We start from the raw sequence: 18,411 nt of genomic DNA, 5'->3' as shown, positions 1-18,411 counted from the left end.
TTAACTAATTAATTAGTGTAACATTTGACTCGGGTGCGAATTGTAATTAATCTCAATTTGTTGAAATTATAATTTCCGAAAAATCGATATGACCCAGAAACCGTGACCTTGCCAAAAAGCCACCCCTTGTAAAAATCAATACACCCCCGGCCATCAAACATTCAAGACAATCACGAATCGATAATGATTAATTTCAGACGTGAATCTAGACGGCCGGGCCACCCTGAAATCGTTGCGAGGGGGGAGGTGGAGGTTTTAGTTGTGAAAAAAATCGCCGCCTCCTACACAGAGATGGTTTAGACGAGACGCACAGACGCTCACTTGTTTCGTTTATTATGTTGTTACGTAACACTTATCCCCACTCCGGCGTCGCCAGCCCCCCACCACTTTCAGTCTCACAGCACACCGCGATGTTGGATGCTGACTGAGACGCGGCCAGACTTTTTCTAATGTAGTGTGTGTTAGTATAGTTTTTGCTACCATTCGGAGCGCTCGTTTTTTTCTTTTTTTTTCGCGGTTGTCATTTATTTTTTCAACGGGACCGATCTAGTGAGCAGTGATCGGAGTAGAAAAAATTGAATTAAATCAAAGTGGTCGATGGAGGGCCGATTGGAGTACCGCACCGGCGGGTTGGACTTCCACCAACCGTCGCCGATGCTCTTGGACAACCAGAACTACTCGTCGCACCTGCAGAGGTCCATCGACACGTTGAGGTCGCTGGGGGACCGGCTCGGCGAGCGCCCCATGGACCTCAACCTCAGTCTCATGCAGGAACGGATGAACCTCGACCTCAACCACCTGCAGGAGCGGCCGCTGATGGACAGGAACAACCTGGAGCGCGGCTACGAACGGCTGCGCGAACCCCAAGTGGATATGCGGCACGAGGACCTCAAGTACAGGGAGTACAAGGCGCACCTGGAGAATCTCAGGTCGGAGAGTTCAAGGTCGATGGAAGGGAGGACGGACGAGGATCGGGGCACGACGCCGTCGACGCCTCCCACGCCGATCTCAGTCGGGGAGAATTTCCAAGAGGAAAAGGTAGCTGGGGGAGCGGTGGCGAAGAGTGATCAGTGACGTGGTTATTGATTAGTTTTGTCGATTTTTTTAACTGACGGCTTTGTAATAGCCGTCAAGGTAAACGTCTTTTCTAAAATGAATTACGAGTTCAAGATTAAGGAAATGGCGATTGATTCGGATTGCAATTTCACGAAAACAATGAAAAACTTGACGGTTTCGGGGATTTTTACTGGTTTTGGGTGATACTTTTTTTTTCTTTTGATTAATTTATTATGAGTCGGTGAAGCGCACTAAGTGGTTGTGAAAATGATCATTTTTTTGCGTCTATGATAAAGTTATTAAACCATTTCGTAACTCTCAAACTTTTAATCCAATATCGGTCGTGAAAATTAAATACACATTATTATTACATGTTACGTGTTTTTTGTAAACTCACTAACTGAAGTGTAACTATCATTAAAGCAAGTTATTGGCATTGTCAGTTTCTAAAGAAATTAAATTCAAACTATTGAAAGTTAGAGAATTTAAAAAAAAAAGACAAAACAAGTTACAGGTCTCTGTCTTTAGCGTCCCGAAATTTTTAATTTCAAAGTTACTGTTAACTCTAGAAAACGGACGATTTGTAAGTAACTTTTAAATATTTTATTATTCATATGTAGTAACTTTAAAAACTTTTTATTATTTCCAAATAGACTGTTTTTAATCTACTTGCCGTTGTATTTGTAGTATTCTGAAACCGATATGTCTAAAGTTATTGTCTTTAGTTAACTTTTATCAATATTAAATCATAAATTAAAATTATGTAAAAACACTTTTTCATATTCACATTAAGACAGACAATTTGTAACTCTTAAAATTTACATTTTTCGCAGAAGGTAAACCTTACAACTTAGATAAAAACTTCCAAGTTTATTAAATGTTGCATTAATTTCTAAGCAATTTCGGTTATTAAATTTTAACAATTAGTATTTCATATTCTTGATAATTCTCAAGTTTTTAAATCTGAATTATTTTAATTTATTACAGATTTATAACTTTCGGCTTTTTAATCATTGATAATTTTGAAACACTGCACAATTAAACTTTAACGCAGTTTTAATTGTCGTTAATTTTTTAAAAATTGAGGCTGAATTTTAGCAGTTTTTGGTTGCAAAGCAGAATTAACTTACAAAACGGACGATTTGTAACTTTTGCAACTTTTTTTAACTTAAAGTTCACTCGAAGTTATTAGTATAATTTTAACAAGTAAGTAATAGAACTTAAATCTTAAACTATTAGGATTGGATTTTATTAGCTCTCAAACACATCGGACATATGTATGATGTTTTTTTTTCTTTTTCACTATTTTTAGAATATTTTTTTTGAATTACAAATACCTCGTAAAGCTATTTGTTTAATTATCAACTCCTATTTATTCTAAAACGCGTTGCAGTTAACTTTAAAAAAATGACGTTTTTTTATTGCAAGAATTCTCAAATTTTTATACAAATGAACTTAAATTTAACATTCAAATACTTAAAAGTTAGTTATTAATAATAGTAATAGTACAATAGTAATTATTTTAGCTTTCAGAATTGAAAATTCTTGTTGCAGTTAATTTTTGAACGCAGTAGTAACTTTTAACTATGTTTAATTTATGTTTTTGTTAACTTTCAAACTATTTTTGTCTGTAAACTGCATACTAGTTTCAGTTACAAGCGTGTTAACTCTTAAAGGGCGTTAAGATTTTTTGTTATAACTTTCAAAACCTCTACAATTTTTTTCCACAATTTTGTCTGTCATGTCTATTTAACTATCAAAAATAACTCTTATCTGAGTTATCCAGCGATTTTTGATGGGTGGTGAAAAATAAACTTTTAAATTTTATTAAACTTTTATTGGTAACTTTAAACTGCTAAGGTTTTGGGTGTTGGTAAACTGTGTCACTGCGGCCATTCGTGCATAAATTATAAGATTAGCGGAATGCAATTATTTTTTTGCAATTAACTTTTAAAAAATTAACGTTTTTTTATTGCAAGAACTCTCAAATGCGTCGTTTTTTGTATTTCAATTTTTATTTTTTCTGAGTAAAATGCACTTTTTAACATCCAAATACTTAAAAGTTAATTATTAATTTTAAAAAAGATTATTTTCAATAGTAATTATTTTAGCTTTCAGAATTGAAAATTCTTGTTGGAGTTAATTTTCAAACGAAAAAGCAGTAACTTGTAATAATGTAACCATGTTTAAGTTAAAATAATTTGTGTTGTTAACTTTTGAACTATCTTTGTCTGAATTGTAAACTACATATGTTTAGTTACAAAAGTGTGTTAACTCTCAAAGGAAGTTAATTTTTTTTTGCTTATTCTAACTTTCAAAACGACAGTTTTTTTTTTCTACAATTTAGATAGTTATTTTTCTTACTCAAAAATAACTATTATCTGATGAGTTATACAAGCAATTTTTGGGCGGTAAAAAATAAACTTTTATTGGTAACTTTAAAAAGTTAAAGTTTTGGGTGTTGGTAACTTGAATGTGTCACTGCGGCCATCCGTGCATAAATTGTCAAGATTAGCGAAATGCAATTATTTTTTTGTTGTGTTTGCGCCCCTGACAGTCGCTTAATTCGTTACAAAATCGCGTTTTGGCCAATTACACATTAATTGACAGTTCGATAGTAATTACGCGTTATTAAAAAGGCGGCTAATAGTCGTCCATTTAAAACAAAACAATTATTATTTCCACTCAATTAATTCCTCAAACTGAATAAATCGACGGCCAACTCGGACCCATCACTCCTCTATCACAGCCTCCTGCGATAACACAACTCCAGACAGGGTGATTATTAATTGCAAACATCCGAAGGTCAAGTCCTTTTATCGCTTTATGTAATAACGGGCCGATAAATGCGTAGGCGGCTGCGACTACGACGATGATACATCTAGCGCCATCTAGTGTGCGATATCCAGTGGCGTACGTCACCTTCGTCTCGCACGTACGCCTCTGACACGGTTTCGGTTAATCGTCGAAAAAACAGCAACGAAACCGTGAAGATAATTGTTGAGGAAGGTCGATCGAGTTATTTCACAGTCGGCTTGGCACAGGTCCTTATTGGGGGGGAATTTGGCCCGAGGGGTGGCCTTGAAAAACCACCATTTTTCCAAACGTAGATACACACGTGCGAAATTACAATTAATTGGATTTAATTCGATTTATGCATCGGCGATCAGCCAATGAACTGTTTCATAATTGGGTTTAAGTGTGGCGAATTTCGGTGAATTACGATTAATTAGATCGGGGGAAAGCGACGAGGAAGTGGTACAGGTCAGGACTGGCGTGTTTGTGTGTGGAAAAACTTGATCGATTTATTATTAAAAATAAAATGTTTTGTTAAGAATCGGTTACGGTTCAAGAATTCGGAAAGTGAAACACTTGAATTAGCTTTTTGTTATTTATTTTTCCGTTATTAAATAACACACGTTCGAATTTTTTTCTTGGTTATTGTTTGGTCTGGACTATTTTTAATAATATGTAGGTGACCACAATTTCGTAAAAAACTGTTTTTAGCACAAAGAATTGTTATTAAACACCGGTTTTATTACGTTTTATTTTGCTAAATTTAAATTTCCCGCTTTTTTGTCACTGAAAAAGTTTTCCTCCGATTTTTGATTTAATTTTGTTTTTATTAATTAAAGAATTTTATTGATGAGAAAAGCGATAAACAATTTCAACACGTTGATCAACAAATTATTTGCTTCTGTTATAATCAAAATGACGATCTAATAGCTAATAATGTTGATTTTTATGGCATTTTGAAGCAAAATTTTTGTTTCAATTGTTGAAACCACTTTTGGCAATATGTTTACTCAATTTCAGACCTTTTTTGACATTTTATATTAACCATTTTAATTTCTACTTTCTATTAGGTACATTCAAAATGTGCATGAAATAAAAGTTTATTTTATGTATAAATTTCAAAATGCATTTATACATAGGTTTTTTTACATTCAAAATGGAGGACTAACAGTATTTTTGAATAATTTCTGTTAATTTGGAGATACCTGTAAGCTTTCAGAAGCTTTTCAATGATAAGTACTGTGAAAAATTCTGTTATAATCAAAGTGGCCTAATACCTTATAATAATTTTGTTTTTTTTTACAATATTGTTAAGGATCTATGTTTTTTTAGGTATTTTAAGCAAAATTTTTATATAAGTTTCAACTTTTGAAACATTTTACCCGAGAAATTTCTGAGAATTTCGTCCTTTTTATCAACCATCAGTTTGAGTTTGAACATGGAACCAAACTTCTGTTTTCTGTTGGCGGAATAAAAGTTTTTAAATCTTAAAATGGTTGCAAATTTGAACTTGGACTAAATTTACCTATTTTATATTCAAAATGAAAGACTAATAGTATTTTTGACAAAATTTTGTTGATAATTTGGCAGTATCTTTGAGCTTTTAAAGATAAGTATTGTGAAAGGAATTAAAAAGAATTCTGTTATAATTAAAATGGCGGCCTAATATCTTATAATAATTTTGATTTTTTTACAATATTGTTACGGACCTACGTTTTTTAAGTATTGTAAAGCAAAATTTTTATAATTTTCAACTTTTGAAACAAATTTTGGCGAGAAATTTTTGACAATTTTACTAAATTTCTGGGAATTTCAATATTTTTATCAACTAGTTTGAATTTGAACATGGGATCAAACTTCTCTCTTCTATTATATTCAAAATGGTGGAATAAAAGTTTTTTAGTTTAAGAATGGCTGCAAATGGACCAAATTTATTTTTTTTTTACATTCAAAATGGAGGACTATCAGAGTTTTCGACTAATTTTGTTAGTAATTCAAAAATGACTATGATTTTTAGGTGCTTCTCTAATACAGGGTACGCCCCAAAGAAAAATAAGGTACATGAACAAGATGTTTAAAAAAATGGAACTTGAAAAAAAATAAGAAAAAAATTATCTATAAAAATTTCGACGTTATGGAAGCTTAAATTTTGCACTTTGATTCTATTTATTTCTATTGTTAAAATAATTTTTCAAGTTTTTTTTTTGCTATAAGCTATTAAAAGAGGAAACAAGGAAGCTGTATCCTAAATTCTAACTCTGTTTAATATTATTTGTGGCTTCTATTGGCACGTTTACTAGATAATTATAAAAAAAACATATACAAAATTATCAGTATCATTAAATAGACATAAAAAAATGTCAAATGTCAAAAATTAAATGTCAAAATTTTTGACAGCTACGATTTTTTAAACATTTTTTGTCATGTTCCTGGTAGGTATCTTACTTGAAATTTTTCTCTGGGGCGCAAGTTCTGACACACCCTGTATACTTACCTGTATTGTGAAAAGAATTCAAGAGTTTTAAAAAAATCGGCCATTTACACAAAATGTTTAAAAATGAATAAGATTTTATCGATTTTTTAGATTTAAAAGTTCGATCATTTTAATCAATCATTTTGAATTTAGGACGAAAATTCTTTTTCTATTTACTTTCAAAACGGTGGAATAAAAAATCTGTAATCTTGAATATTTGAAAAATTTTTCAGATTTGTTAAATGTATTGTGAAGAGGAATTAATTCGAAGCATTTAGTTTTTAGTGGATATTTTTCAAAGTTTATTTTTTGTAGAATTGAAAAGTAAAAAAAAATGCCTTTCTGGGTTGTTTTATTTGGGCAAGAAGAAATAAACGATTCTTTCAACGTCGTTAAAAATAATTTCAATAAATCTCGCTTAATTCTAAATATAAATAAATAATGAATTAGTCATCGCATTAAAACAGTGCTATCTCTTGAAAGAACCGCTGATCTCTGCGAATCTTCCGAGATAACCGATTGATAACCACAATTACAACTTAGATTTTTAATTAATTAATTAAGTGAACGTTTCACGTGATTGTGATTTTCCGAAATTAGCTTCAACGTCACCGAAAATCCCCTTCACACTCGACCAATTTCGAAAAATCGAATTAATTAAAACCGACCAACCTTGATCCGACTAATTATAAATTCCCGAATCTTTGCACCGAAAAATTAATTTTTGCATATGCAACTTGTTTTCGGCTCGTGTTATATAACCACCTACTTCAAGGTAGTCTAAACTATTCCAACACAATCAATTTCGAATTAATTACAGTACCTACTTTATAAAACAGTCAATAATCGACTGGTTATAAATTTTAAATTGATTGCAGTTAAAGTAGTTGGTAATACTGGGGGTTGGTCGGTGTAAACTCGGGCTAATTATCGTACGCCACTGGTTTTCGGGGGCCTCCCGTCGCCGACTTGATTATTTCGGCAAACCGGTGACCTTGGAAAGAGGACTGACGGGTGACCTAGCCACGATAGAACTCGAAACTAGTTCCTTGTTCTCCTCCTCTTGCATCGATCGTTGATTTATTCGAGGCGGCCGTGCCGAAATCGTGAGAGGTTGGCAGGACTGCCGGAAATCACTCAGGGTCAGGGATTTTAGGGATTTTTCGCACAGTGTTGCATTTTTTCGAAACTTTCCGTTAATTAATTTTATTTCTTTGATTATGTAAATGTTTGAAATAAATTTTACGACTTTTATTTTTATCAAAAAATCTTTCGACATTTTGTCTACCTGTTTGGCAAACCGCAACAATTTTGAAATTTATTCATACTTCAGATCAAATTATAATAGTTGTGGTCAGTTTTACCCAGAAATCAGGCTCGCTGTTGTGTCATTTCGAACTTTTCCCGCTGACACAGACATAATTCCTCGTTATTAACTGAAAATTGCTCTCGCATTATCACGTAAACCTTCAAACTTTTATTACTCCTTTCTAACTCTTAAAATGAACTTTTGATATTGGTGGTAACTCACAAATACGTTTCTTTTAACGATTTCTATTTTTGGTTACGCATATAACTCAAATAACTTTCAAACCTTGGTAACTTTCAAACATTTTTACTTTGTTATAAAATAACTTTTAAGCAATTATTTAACTGAAAGAAATAACTTATAAAACAAAGGAATTTACGCTAGAAATTTGTTTGTTTGATTGTGTGTTAACAGTTAACTTTTAAGCTATTTTTGGTTTAAAATACTTATTAGTGTTTAAAATACAAAGTGGTTATAAATGATTTTCATCTAGCCAGCTTTGAATTTTCCATGTAAAATAAAACATGCCGCTTTACGAAAATAGGGGTACCTACTTGTTTTAACTCAAAATTAAAAAAACGCCGTTTAATAAGCGTCCACTTCGAAAATAGACTTCAATTATAAACTTGTTTTCTTCCAAAGTATACATTCTTATCAATTATTATTGGAAATTAGTTGAAACAATAAACGTTTAATTAACAACAATTTTATATTAATTAATAAGTGACACTAATGACAGAACTAGAGCTTTCAAAAAAGTAGAGCGGCACAAATAAACTTACATGCAAAAAAATTCCAAAGCTGGCTAGATGAAAATCATTTATAACCACTCTGTATAACTAAAAAAATTAAATACTTTTAAATTACTTATTCCTTAAGAACAAGCAGTTAATTTACACCACTTTATTACTTTTTTTTTGCAATGTTAAGCTTAAAATCACTTTTCAATTTTCAAATATCACAAATTCTAACAAGTCGTAACTTTTATTATGAGTTTTCAAGTAAACTATTTTTGGTTATAAAAACAAGTTTTATGTTTTGTTTAAAAATAATGTCTAGATTAAATCATTAGCCTACAGAAATTTAGTCTTACTGCATATAAAGTATTAAAATTGTAGCCTTTTAACTTAAAAGTTACATAAGGGACAAAATCAATTTAAATTCTTTTTTTTCTGTATTTTTTGTAGTTAACTTTTTTTATTTAAAGGTTACATACAGATTAAAAATTGTTAACTTTCAAAAATTATTTCTTTTGTTCAACTGCAATAAAATCGTTACTTTGTGTTATGTCACTGTTTATTAGCATTGAGAATTTATTTTTAGTAACTTCCAATATTTTTAGATAGGAAAGCAATATATATACAAAATCAAAATCAAAATATACACTATAAATTTTGAACTTCTGAAATGGGTTTGGTTGTGAAAAAAAGAAATTACTTTTAAAACTGTCAGTGACACTGGTATTAACTGTTAATAAAATCGTAGTTTTATAACATTAAAAGTTACATTTGAAATGGAAAAATCAATTTTAATTCTCACTTTTGTTCTGATATACCAGGTGGATAAAAAGTATGGAAACAAACGTTTTTTACTTAACTATTAATTTTTTGGAAAAACTAATTGATGAACGATAAAGTACTTTAAAGATGTGATGTTTTATCAAGAAAAAAATTTTTCGAATTTTTTTTTGTTTTTGAGTTCTACAAAAAATTTAATTTTTTTAAATAGCAACCCACTATAAAACTATTTTTCTCGTAATGGTTATGATCTAAGGATTACAACCATCTACTTCATATTTAATTTAAAAATTTTTTTTTATAAATTGCAATTTTGACCAAAAAAAAATCGCATAACTCAAAATTTTGTTCTCAAAATACGATCTAATTTTTTATATTACGTTAATTTATATTAATTATTATTTTTTGAAGACAAATGATTTAAAAAAAACGCTTGGTTCCATACTTTATATTCACCCTGTATATTTTTTGTAGTTAACTTTTTTGTTTAAAGGTTATGTCCAGATTAATAATTATTATTTTTTTCCTGTTCAACTTTATTAAAATTTGTTACCTTTCCTTAACTTTGAAAGTTGATTTTTTATAAACTTTCAATATTTTTAGATAGAAAAACAGCGGCCAAAAGTTACACTTTAAGAAACTCTCAAAAAATGTACACTATAAACTTTGAATTTCTTAAATAGTTTTGGTTGCTAAACAAGGAAATAACTCTTAAAATTGTCCGCCACATTGTATTAACTGTTATAAAACTATCAAAAAACAAATTTTTGATTTCTGGTAACGTTTTAAAATATCTTTGTTATCTCGCAGAGAATTATTATTTTTGTTTACTTTTCTTTCTTTCTTTGCGTTTAGTGTCAATATTAAAATTTTTAACTTCCAAATTTTACATTTCACTCTTGTTCTAACTTTCAAATTGTTTTACAATTAACCGTCTAAACTTATGTAGTTGTAAATTTATGTTTTCAACCCAAAATTGGTTACAAACAGCTGGAAGCGACTTTTAGTTACATTAACTTTTACCAAAAGTTACGTCTGCAACTATCTATTTGGAATTTTTTGTGTTAACTTTTAAACTAGTAACTTTTACATTTGCCAAATTTAACTCTCAAATCTCCTATCCTAAGTCGCAAACCAAGTTTCAATTGACTTTGAAATGATTATTCCTGGAAGAAGAGCTGTAACTTTAACAAATGTCAACTATAACTCTTAAATGTCAATTTGATTATAAAACTGGAGTAACTTTCAATCAGTTTTGATTCTCAAACAGTTTTAAATTTGTCTCTAAATCTCAAAGCAAGTTTCAGTTGATTCTGAAATATTTAGACTTCAAAGAAAAGCTGTAACTTTAAAGTATAGCTATTATTTTAATGTCAACGATAACTTTTAAAACTTTCAAACACATTACTCAATAACTTTAAAAGTATTAAAAACTTGTTTTCTGAACTGTCAATATGGTTACAAAACTGCAATAACTTTCAAACATAGCAATTTTAACATTTAAGTTTTAAAAAATTGAACCATTCTCCTTCGAGATCTCATTCCACATCTCGGCTTCGTGTTCGCCTAATCACTCCAGTGGTCCGGTTCCTCGCCTGGGGCACCGCTTACACACACACACAAAACCCAAAACTATTTCTTTCTCCCAGCTGTCCATCAAACGTCTCCTTCGAGGTTATCCTCTTTCGATTACATCACCGAGTCCCTCAATCCAGACGGCCAGCGTCAAGGCCTCCTGGATGCATATCCTCGCCATGTGCGTGTCGCAATTTTTTTTTACTTTCCAATACACACCAGTAGGTGTTAAACATTGAACATGACCATTGCTATTGAATTTTGAAGGTCGAGGACTGGTCTTTGTTCAGCGACCCGCGCAGTACGTAATGATAATAATAATAGTAATAAGTGTCGATGAAAAATTCCCCGACTTGACTAGTTTTACGGCCCGTGTAATTAGTTTGCACTAAGCGACGATGAAATTTGTGTCATTAACGCGCACGAGAGCGGAACGATAAATTAAATTAGAATTTATTTATTATTATTCCATTTCAAATACAAAAAAAAATGTAATAATATTGTCGATTGGTCATTGAATACTTCCGTTCAATTTTTACCGAGAAGAATGACGCGTCGAAATATCCAACGGATCTTTTCGAAAAAGTAATTAAGTGCTCTGAAAGTGCTGTTTACGGAAGTATAGTAGGCGCTGAATTACACTCAGGGTCACAATTTCGTAAAGAATTCGTGAAGTAATCGAGCTTTGACCGTGACAAATGGCAACCACTGAAAAAAATTTCTGTTTTCGGTGGGCTTTTCACATGATTGTATCGTGCGAAAAGTCGGCTTGGGATTGTGGCTTTCGTCACTTTTCCAATGAAAAAACTGACGCGTTCTCAAGTGAAAATGCGTTTTTAGCACAAGTGATATTATCTGATGAACTGTTTTTGATATATATCAGGATTAATTTGGACAAAAACTGGGGCTTAGTTGTCTATGGTTATTCTTTTACAATGAAAAATACATTTTTGCCACAAGTGGTTATATCGGATGAACCAATTTTTTAACACTTGCACGTTCATCGGGTCTTTGCATTTTATTTTTTAGTTTTCTATTTCAGATTAAGTCAACTTGATTTCTTTAATAATCCTCTTACTTACATTATGTTAGTAGGAGTAAAAGTTATGTGGCGAAGCCGAACGTAGTGAGGCAAGTAAACTCACTTTTACTCCAAATAACATATACTATTTTATCCGCAAACGTATTGAGATCGAGAGTAAAGAGCAACACTTAATTAGCAAGTAAATGAACAAAATAATCAAGACGCTTTGCAAAATGTTGAATGCGATGATCTCTCTAGAAAATGCTAAAGTACTGAAAAAGATAAGAAAGAAAAAAATTTGGTATATGTCAATATTGTATGGTAAAAGTATAAACACATAGGCGCAAAAATAGAGTTTTTTTTCGTTAAATCAGTTTTTAAAGAACAATTTTTTGCGCTATCATCGGAATTTTCACTTTTTTTATTTAAATTACTTTAAATTAAGAGAATTTTAATTGGAAATAATTATTTTTGCAAAATTACTAATTAAAAACGATATTTTATGATGTTTATTGCCATATTTTACAATAAAAGGAGCAAATTATTTATGAACAATTTTTCTCTAAATATTTTCATATTTCTTTTTGACGTGACTTTTGATTAGTTAAATTACTATTTCTTGATTCAAATTAAATAATTTGTATTCCAACTATTAATAATTATGTTTTAATAATGAAAAAGCAGAAAAAATATTTTCTGAACGATTTTTCAAATATTTTTTTCAAAACTACTAATTATAGAGAAATACAGTTTCAAGCCTACTAGATAACAAAATTAAATTTGTCATTTGATTGCAGGAATTATAATTTGTGAACTATTTTTTTACGTTTTTTTTACTGTTTTTTTTGTATTTTGTTATCAAATACGTGGTTTCTAAAATTTTATTGCATCACAAATGAGATGAAATACATACAGGATGAAAATAAAGTTTGGAGCCAAGCAACTTGTTGAAAATTGTTTGTTTCCAGAAAATAATAATTAATATAAATGAAAATAATATAAAAATGTCATTGTATTTTGAGAATGAAATTTCGTTTTGTTTTTTTGCGTTTTTTGCGATTTTTTTTTTGTAAAATGTCAACTTTTATAAAAAGAAAATTTGATGAATATTAAATATAAAGTAAATAGATGTAATTCTTAGATCACCTTTACGATAAAGGTGATTTTATAGTGGCTGACCATTTAAAAAAAATTATTTTTTCGCAGAACTCAAGAAAAAAAATTGAAAATTATTATTCTTGATAAAACGTCATATTTTTATAGTACTTTACCATTCATCAATTAGTTTTTCCAAAAAATAAATAGTTTAAGCAAAAATCGTTTGGTTCTATACTTTTTATTCACCTGGTATGGTAATTACAAGTGATAATATTTAATGAACGCATTTTAGGTACCGAAAAAACTAATGAAACGTTCATCGAATCTTATCACTGAGTGAATGGTCGCTTGACGTGTTTTGTTGGCTACGTATTTGATCTTGTTATTAATAAATTTTTCATATTTTTACGTGACTATTATTTTTGACGTAAATATGAATTTTTGTAATCTGACATTTAAAGAGCATAGAACGGTCACGTGACCCTCTTGATTTTGACAAGCGACTGAAAAATCGCCTTTTATCATTGCATATTTCATATTTGAAGTTATTTCGGTTCGGTCACGTGACCGTTAAGCTTCGCACATTGTCGGCGTCGTTCCGGAAAAGCGATTTCACAATAGGAAACTTCTTTTTTAAAAATGACTATGAATATCACGAACGGTTTTTAATAATCGCATAATTAATGGGTGAGTCACGTGATCATCACTTTAATCGTCTGTCGACACGCAAACGTCGCCGACTCGATTAAATATAACATTGTATAAAAGGCAACGAAAGTAAAAACATCTCGTGAACGGCGGGTGTTAATCAAACACAAATAAAAGTGAAACAGCGGCGGCGAGTGATAGTATCTGATGAACGGGTGTGAGTATACGAGGGATGGATTGAAAGTTTTTTGCATTACGAGGTGTAGTCTGGAAGTTTGATTAATTGTGGTGTTTTTTTTCAGGTTTTCGGGTCAAAGGCCGAATTGCAATTGCACACTCAAGCTCACATGCGCGAAGCCAAACCGTACAAGTGTTCCCAGTGTTGTAAGGCGTTCGCCAACAGTTCCTATTTATCGCAGCACACTAGGATTCACTTAGGTATTAAACCCTACCGATGCGAAATCTGCCAAAGGAAGTTCACACAACTCAGCCATTTGCAACAACACATTCGTACGCATACGGGCGATAAACCCTACAAGTGAGTGTCAAAAAGTGACAGTTTACCACATTTGAAACCTGCGATTTTTTTCAGATGTCGACATCCAGGTTGTCAGAAGGCGTTCTCGCAGCTGAGCAACTTACAGTCGCATTCGAGGTGTCATCAAACGGACAAACCGTACAAATGCAATTCGTGCTACAAGTGCTTCAGCGACGAGCCGTCCTTACTCGAACACATTCCCAAACATAAGGAGAGCAAGCATTTAAAAACGCACATATGTCAGTATTGTGGCAAGAGCTATACGCAAGAGACTTATCTCAGCAAACACATGCAAAAACACGCAGAAAGAACGGACAAAAGACCCCCCATAGGGCCCGCACTAGGTGAATATTAACATCATTATTATCTTTTTTGTTATTGGCCCAAAACTTATGATTTTTGGCTCAGACCATCTGGTCGGCTGGAGTAACCCACACACCAAATTTAATGCAGATATGTCAAAAAATAATTATTTTTTTGGGACAAACTGCATGTTTTTGTATAATTGGTTGCATACGTAGTAATTTTGAGATATTATGTAACGCGTAAAAATAGGTGACACACATTTTACGGTTTTTTATTTTTTCAATGTATATTGAAAAAACAGGGATATACAAAATTAAGTACCTCCTAAGAACAAATCAACATATTGAAATGATTTTTCTTAAATAATAGATACAACTATGTACTTTACGGATGTGGTAATGCTTGTTTTCTAAAAGCTTGTTTTTACCAAATAATTCAAAAAAGTATTGTTCAACAAAACAATAAACAATTACGCAGGTTTTTAAAATTCTCAAAAAAATATGTAAAGACTTATATTTTTACTAGGTCCTCATACAAGTTTCAGGACAGACTTTTTAAAAATGATTGATAATTTTTTTTTTGAGAGACCTGCAAAGTGTATACCCTGAGATCTTCTGAAACTAGTGTTTCTATGGAAATTAAATAAAAAAAAAACCATTACCGTCATTAATAAATTGTTCTAAATACAATACATAATTTCCAATAATTCATTAACATTTATTTTTAAAATCATTATACAGTGTTTTAAAAAAGGATTGTAAATATTTAAGGAGGTAATAATATGGACCAAAATAAACAAGCAAGTAACGGTTTCGGTGATATCGAATGTGAAATTTTTAGAATTTTTACTAAAAGCTTCTCTTTTTTGTTTGAACAAATTACAAATAAATAATTGAATAATTTTTGATATCTCCGAAACCGTTACTTTGCAGACCTATGTTTATTAAGACTTTTTTATTTATTTTGATTTATACTATACCTCCTGAAATATTTTACAATCTTTTTTTAATACCCTGTATAAAAACAAATTCTTTGGTAGAGGAGTACTCTGTATTTTATTCTATTTCTTGATATTAGGATAAAAGTGTGTAGGTTTTGTGTTCCTTTTATGACTAAAACAATATATTAAAGAATCGCAATATTTTTGAAATTGTCAACAAAAAAATTGAACCAAACGTTTTTTGATTAAATTATTTATTATTTGAAAAAACTAATTGATGAATGTTAAAGTATTGGAAAAATGTGTCTGTCCACATTTTCTTCAATTTTTATAGAAAAAAATTTCATATAAGTTGCTGTTTTGAAGAAAGAAAATTTCATAATTCAAAAACACAACAAGATTTTATCCCAAAATACATTTTTATAGCATTTTAATTTTTATTATTTTTTTATTTTTGAAAACAAAAATATTAAAAAAAAAAGGTACATCTAAAAATGTGTTTATTCATATTTTTTGAATACATGTTATTGATATTAAAAAATGAAGTTATTGTTAATTAAAAAATATTTTTAAATTGTACAGGGTGTATCAAAAATACGTGTGTTAATTTTAACACGTGAAAGAACTTAACAAGTAAAACAACTTTTCTATATAACATTTTGCAAAATACTTATTAAATTGTTTATATTGTTTTCTTTCATAATTTTGTGTAAACGAGCCGCTCAATGCACATAGATAATCACAACAATGCAGTTTTTTAATGTAGTTTCTATCACAACGAAAATATTTCGGAATTTTTAATTTAATACCCATAAGCGGGTTTTTATATCTTATCTTTTCCAAATTTTAAATCAAATTTGAAAGCTTTAATTGAAACATTACAAATAGAAAAAATGTATTATTTATCGAGATGTTACATGTTAAAATTAACACACGTATTTGTGATACAACCTGTATATAATAATAAGCTTCATCCATATTTTTTCAAAATACATTGGCAAAGTAAAAAAACCTATTTTTATGCGTTTTATAACATCTCAAATTTTGATTTTCGTGTTACTTGCCCAAAACTTAAGGTTTTTGGCTAAAATCATGTAATTGGATCAAGAAACACACAAAGGAAATTTAAACCAAAAAAAAACCTCATTTTTTGGGACAAACTACAAATTTTTGTATAATTGGTTGCATACATACTAACATTGATTAAAATTTTTGTTGTTTTTGGGCCAAATTTTTCGAAATTCAGTACTCGCAATCAGCTCAGTGATAGGGACGGTTGACTCTAATTAGATCAACTGTTTCCAGGTTTGAACCACCGAGGCTTGGAGCACCCCTACTGGCCGAAAGTGAGCCCCGACAGCGCCGAGAACATGCACGAGTACCCGTCTGACATCCCTCGCCAGATCCTGGAGCAGAACGAAGACCTCGTGATAATCCGGCAACAATTGCAGAACCCGCCTGCGCCCCCTGGTACCCCCAACGCCAATTTATCGAACAGCTACGACGCATCGATATCGAAATCCACCACCAACTCGGCCTTCACCCCCATCAACTCAATGTCGGGTCATTTGAACCTCAACCACCACCAGTTGGCCCCCAATAGGCCCTACATCTACGACGCCATCAGCTTCCAGAAGCAGAACAGCCTCGACCTGCCCAAGAGCCAGCCCTCCAACGGCTTCCCCAACCAGTTGATCTCCCTCCACCAGATCCGTAATTACGCGCATCAGCCCAACGCCGGCCTCATGGAGCACTCCATCCTGGGGGGGCTCAAGGACAAGTAGGGGGCGGGACCCCCGGGATATGACTGTGATCGGAGGCAATAGTTGGCTGAATTAATAAAAAAAGACAATTTGTGAATACTTTGTACAGAAGACATAGGTTTATTTCACTGGGCCGGGGGGCTCCGCCCCCGGCATAGCTCAATATATTTGTAATAATATAATTTATTTTTAATTTTTTTCCAGTTTTTCTTATAAGGGCGAAAACAGCAACGCAATCGTTTAAGTTTATGAGATTTTTGTTTAGGGACGGTTACATTGTTGTTTGTAAAGAAATGCAATTACGTTATGTTAACGTTACGTTACGACCTCTGTTAAGTTTCAAGTGAAGAAAGCTTTAACTTACGAAATTATCCCCTAATTAGGCTTTTTTTCTTTTGTAAGTAGCTTGTGATCAGAAATAATGTTGTATTTATATTTAAAAAATTATCGGTTTTTGTTATATACTTTATTAATAAAAATTACAATTAGTTACTTTTTTCTTTTTTATTTTGCCGATTTTTCAACTGAATGTTTATATAACTGTGATAATTTTTCGTACTGAAAGGTTAATAAACATTAGTCAATTTGTAAATAACAAGAAATTTTTATGGAAAGTAGGTAAATGCAATATGAAGGTTCCGATCCTTAACTTAAGCACTTTAGAGTCTGTTTCGAGTGGCCGTGACGCGCGTCGCGGCCACTCGATACCGATTTTACATTCCGACTTTAATAAATGTCTTTTCTGCATAAGATAAATGTCGTCGTTGTAAAGGAAAAACACTAAAACTCTCTTTTCAGATTTTAATGACACACAATACAACAACACAACGAATTGATTGTTGATTTTTACGTTAAATTTCGTTGGAGGTCTTTAGTTGTTTCGTTTTGCGCACAAGAGGAATAACTAGGACTTTTCTCAGCACGTTTAGGAGTAATTACATTTTTCGAGTTATTGGTGTCTTTGAAAAATTTAATGTTATGGTATGTTTATTGAATGTAAAGAAATAAATAATTTAAATCACTTTGTTGCCTCTTATTCTGGATAATTAAGCGACAATTTGCTAGTGAAAACTGTGAGAATTTGAATTTTTTGTCTTGTGATCGCAGCGCCACTAGTGGATTTGGATTAAACTATTAGGCTTGGTGTATAGTTGGTTGCCTACGTAATAACTTGAAATTTTTAAGAGAAGATTTAAAATTATTCCTGCCTACAAAAGATATAGCATAAAACCAATAAAAATCACCAAAAAAATAAGAACAAATTCCTACGATCACAAAAAAAATGGAACAAAAATTGCTGGTGGTCACAAAAAACGCCTTCCGTTCCAAAAAATAGAACAAAAAATTGCTTGAGGCCTTGTTAGAAAT

At 31.3% G+C, this 18,411-nt stretch overlaps 1 protein-coding gene across 5 annotated transcripts in view; it reads left to right on the top strand.

Moving 5' to 3' along the window:
- The window catches only part of LOC123008988 (zinc finger protein rotund-like), a 103,591-nt gene extending 86,056 nt beyond the window's left edge, over positions 1-17,535 (top strand). For 4 of the 5 annotated variants that reach the window (XM_044405067.1, XM_044405068.1, XM_044405063.1 and 1 more), the window contains 3 exons: positions 13,799-14,034; positions 14,089-14,378; positions 16,571-17,535. In XM_044405067.1, coding sequence (XP_044261002.1) covers positions 13,799-14,034; positions 14,089-14,378; positions 16,571-17,064 — 1,020 coding nt within the window. In that variant the 3' untranslated portion in view covers positions 17,065-17,535. The remainder of the gene's footprint in view (positions 1-13,798; positions 14,035-14,088; positions 14,379-16,570) is intronic. The other variant, XM_044405064.1, reaches the window with a different exon arrangement.
- Positions 17,536-18,411: the final 876 nt, after the last annotated feature.

Source organism: Tribolium madens, unplaced genomic scaffold (genome assembly GCF_015345945.1).
Source record: "Tribolium madens isolate multiple individuals breed KSU strain unplaced genomic scaffold, Tmad_KSU_1.1 Scaffold_71;HRSCAF=194;Tcas5.2_LG6, whole genome shotgun sequence".
Classification (NCBI taxonomy): Eukaryota; Metazoa; Arthropoda; class Insecta; order Coleoptera; family Tenebrionidae; genus Tribolium; species Tribolium madens.
The sequence above is the reverse complement of the archived record's forward strand: the minus strand, read 5'-3'. Positions and strand labels throughout refer to the sequence as shown.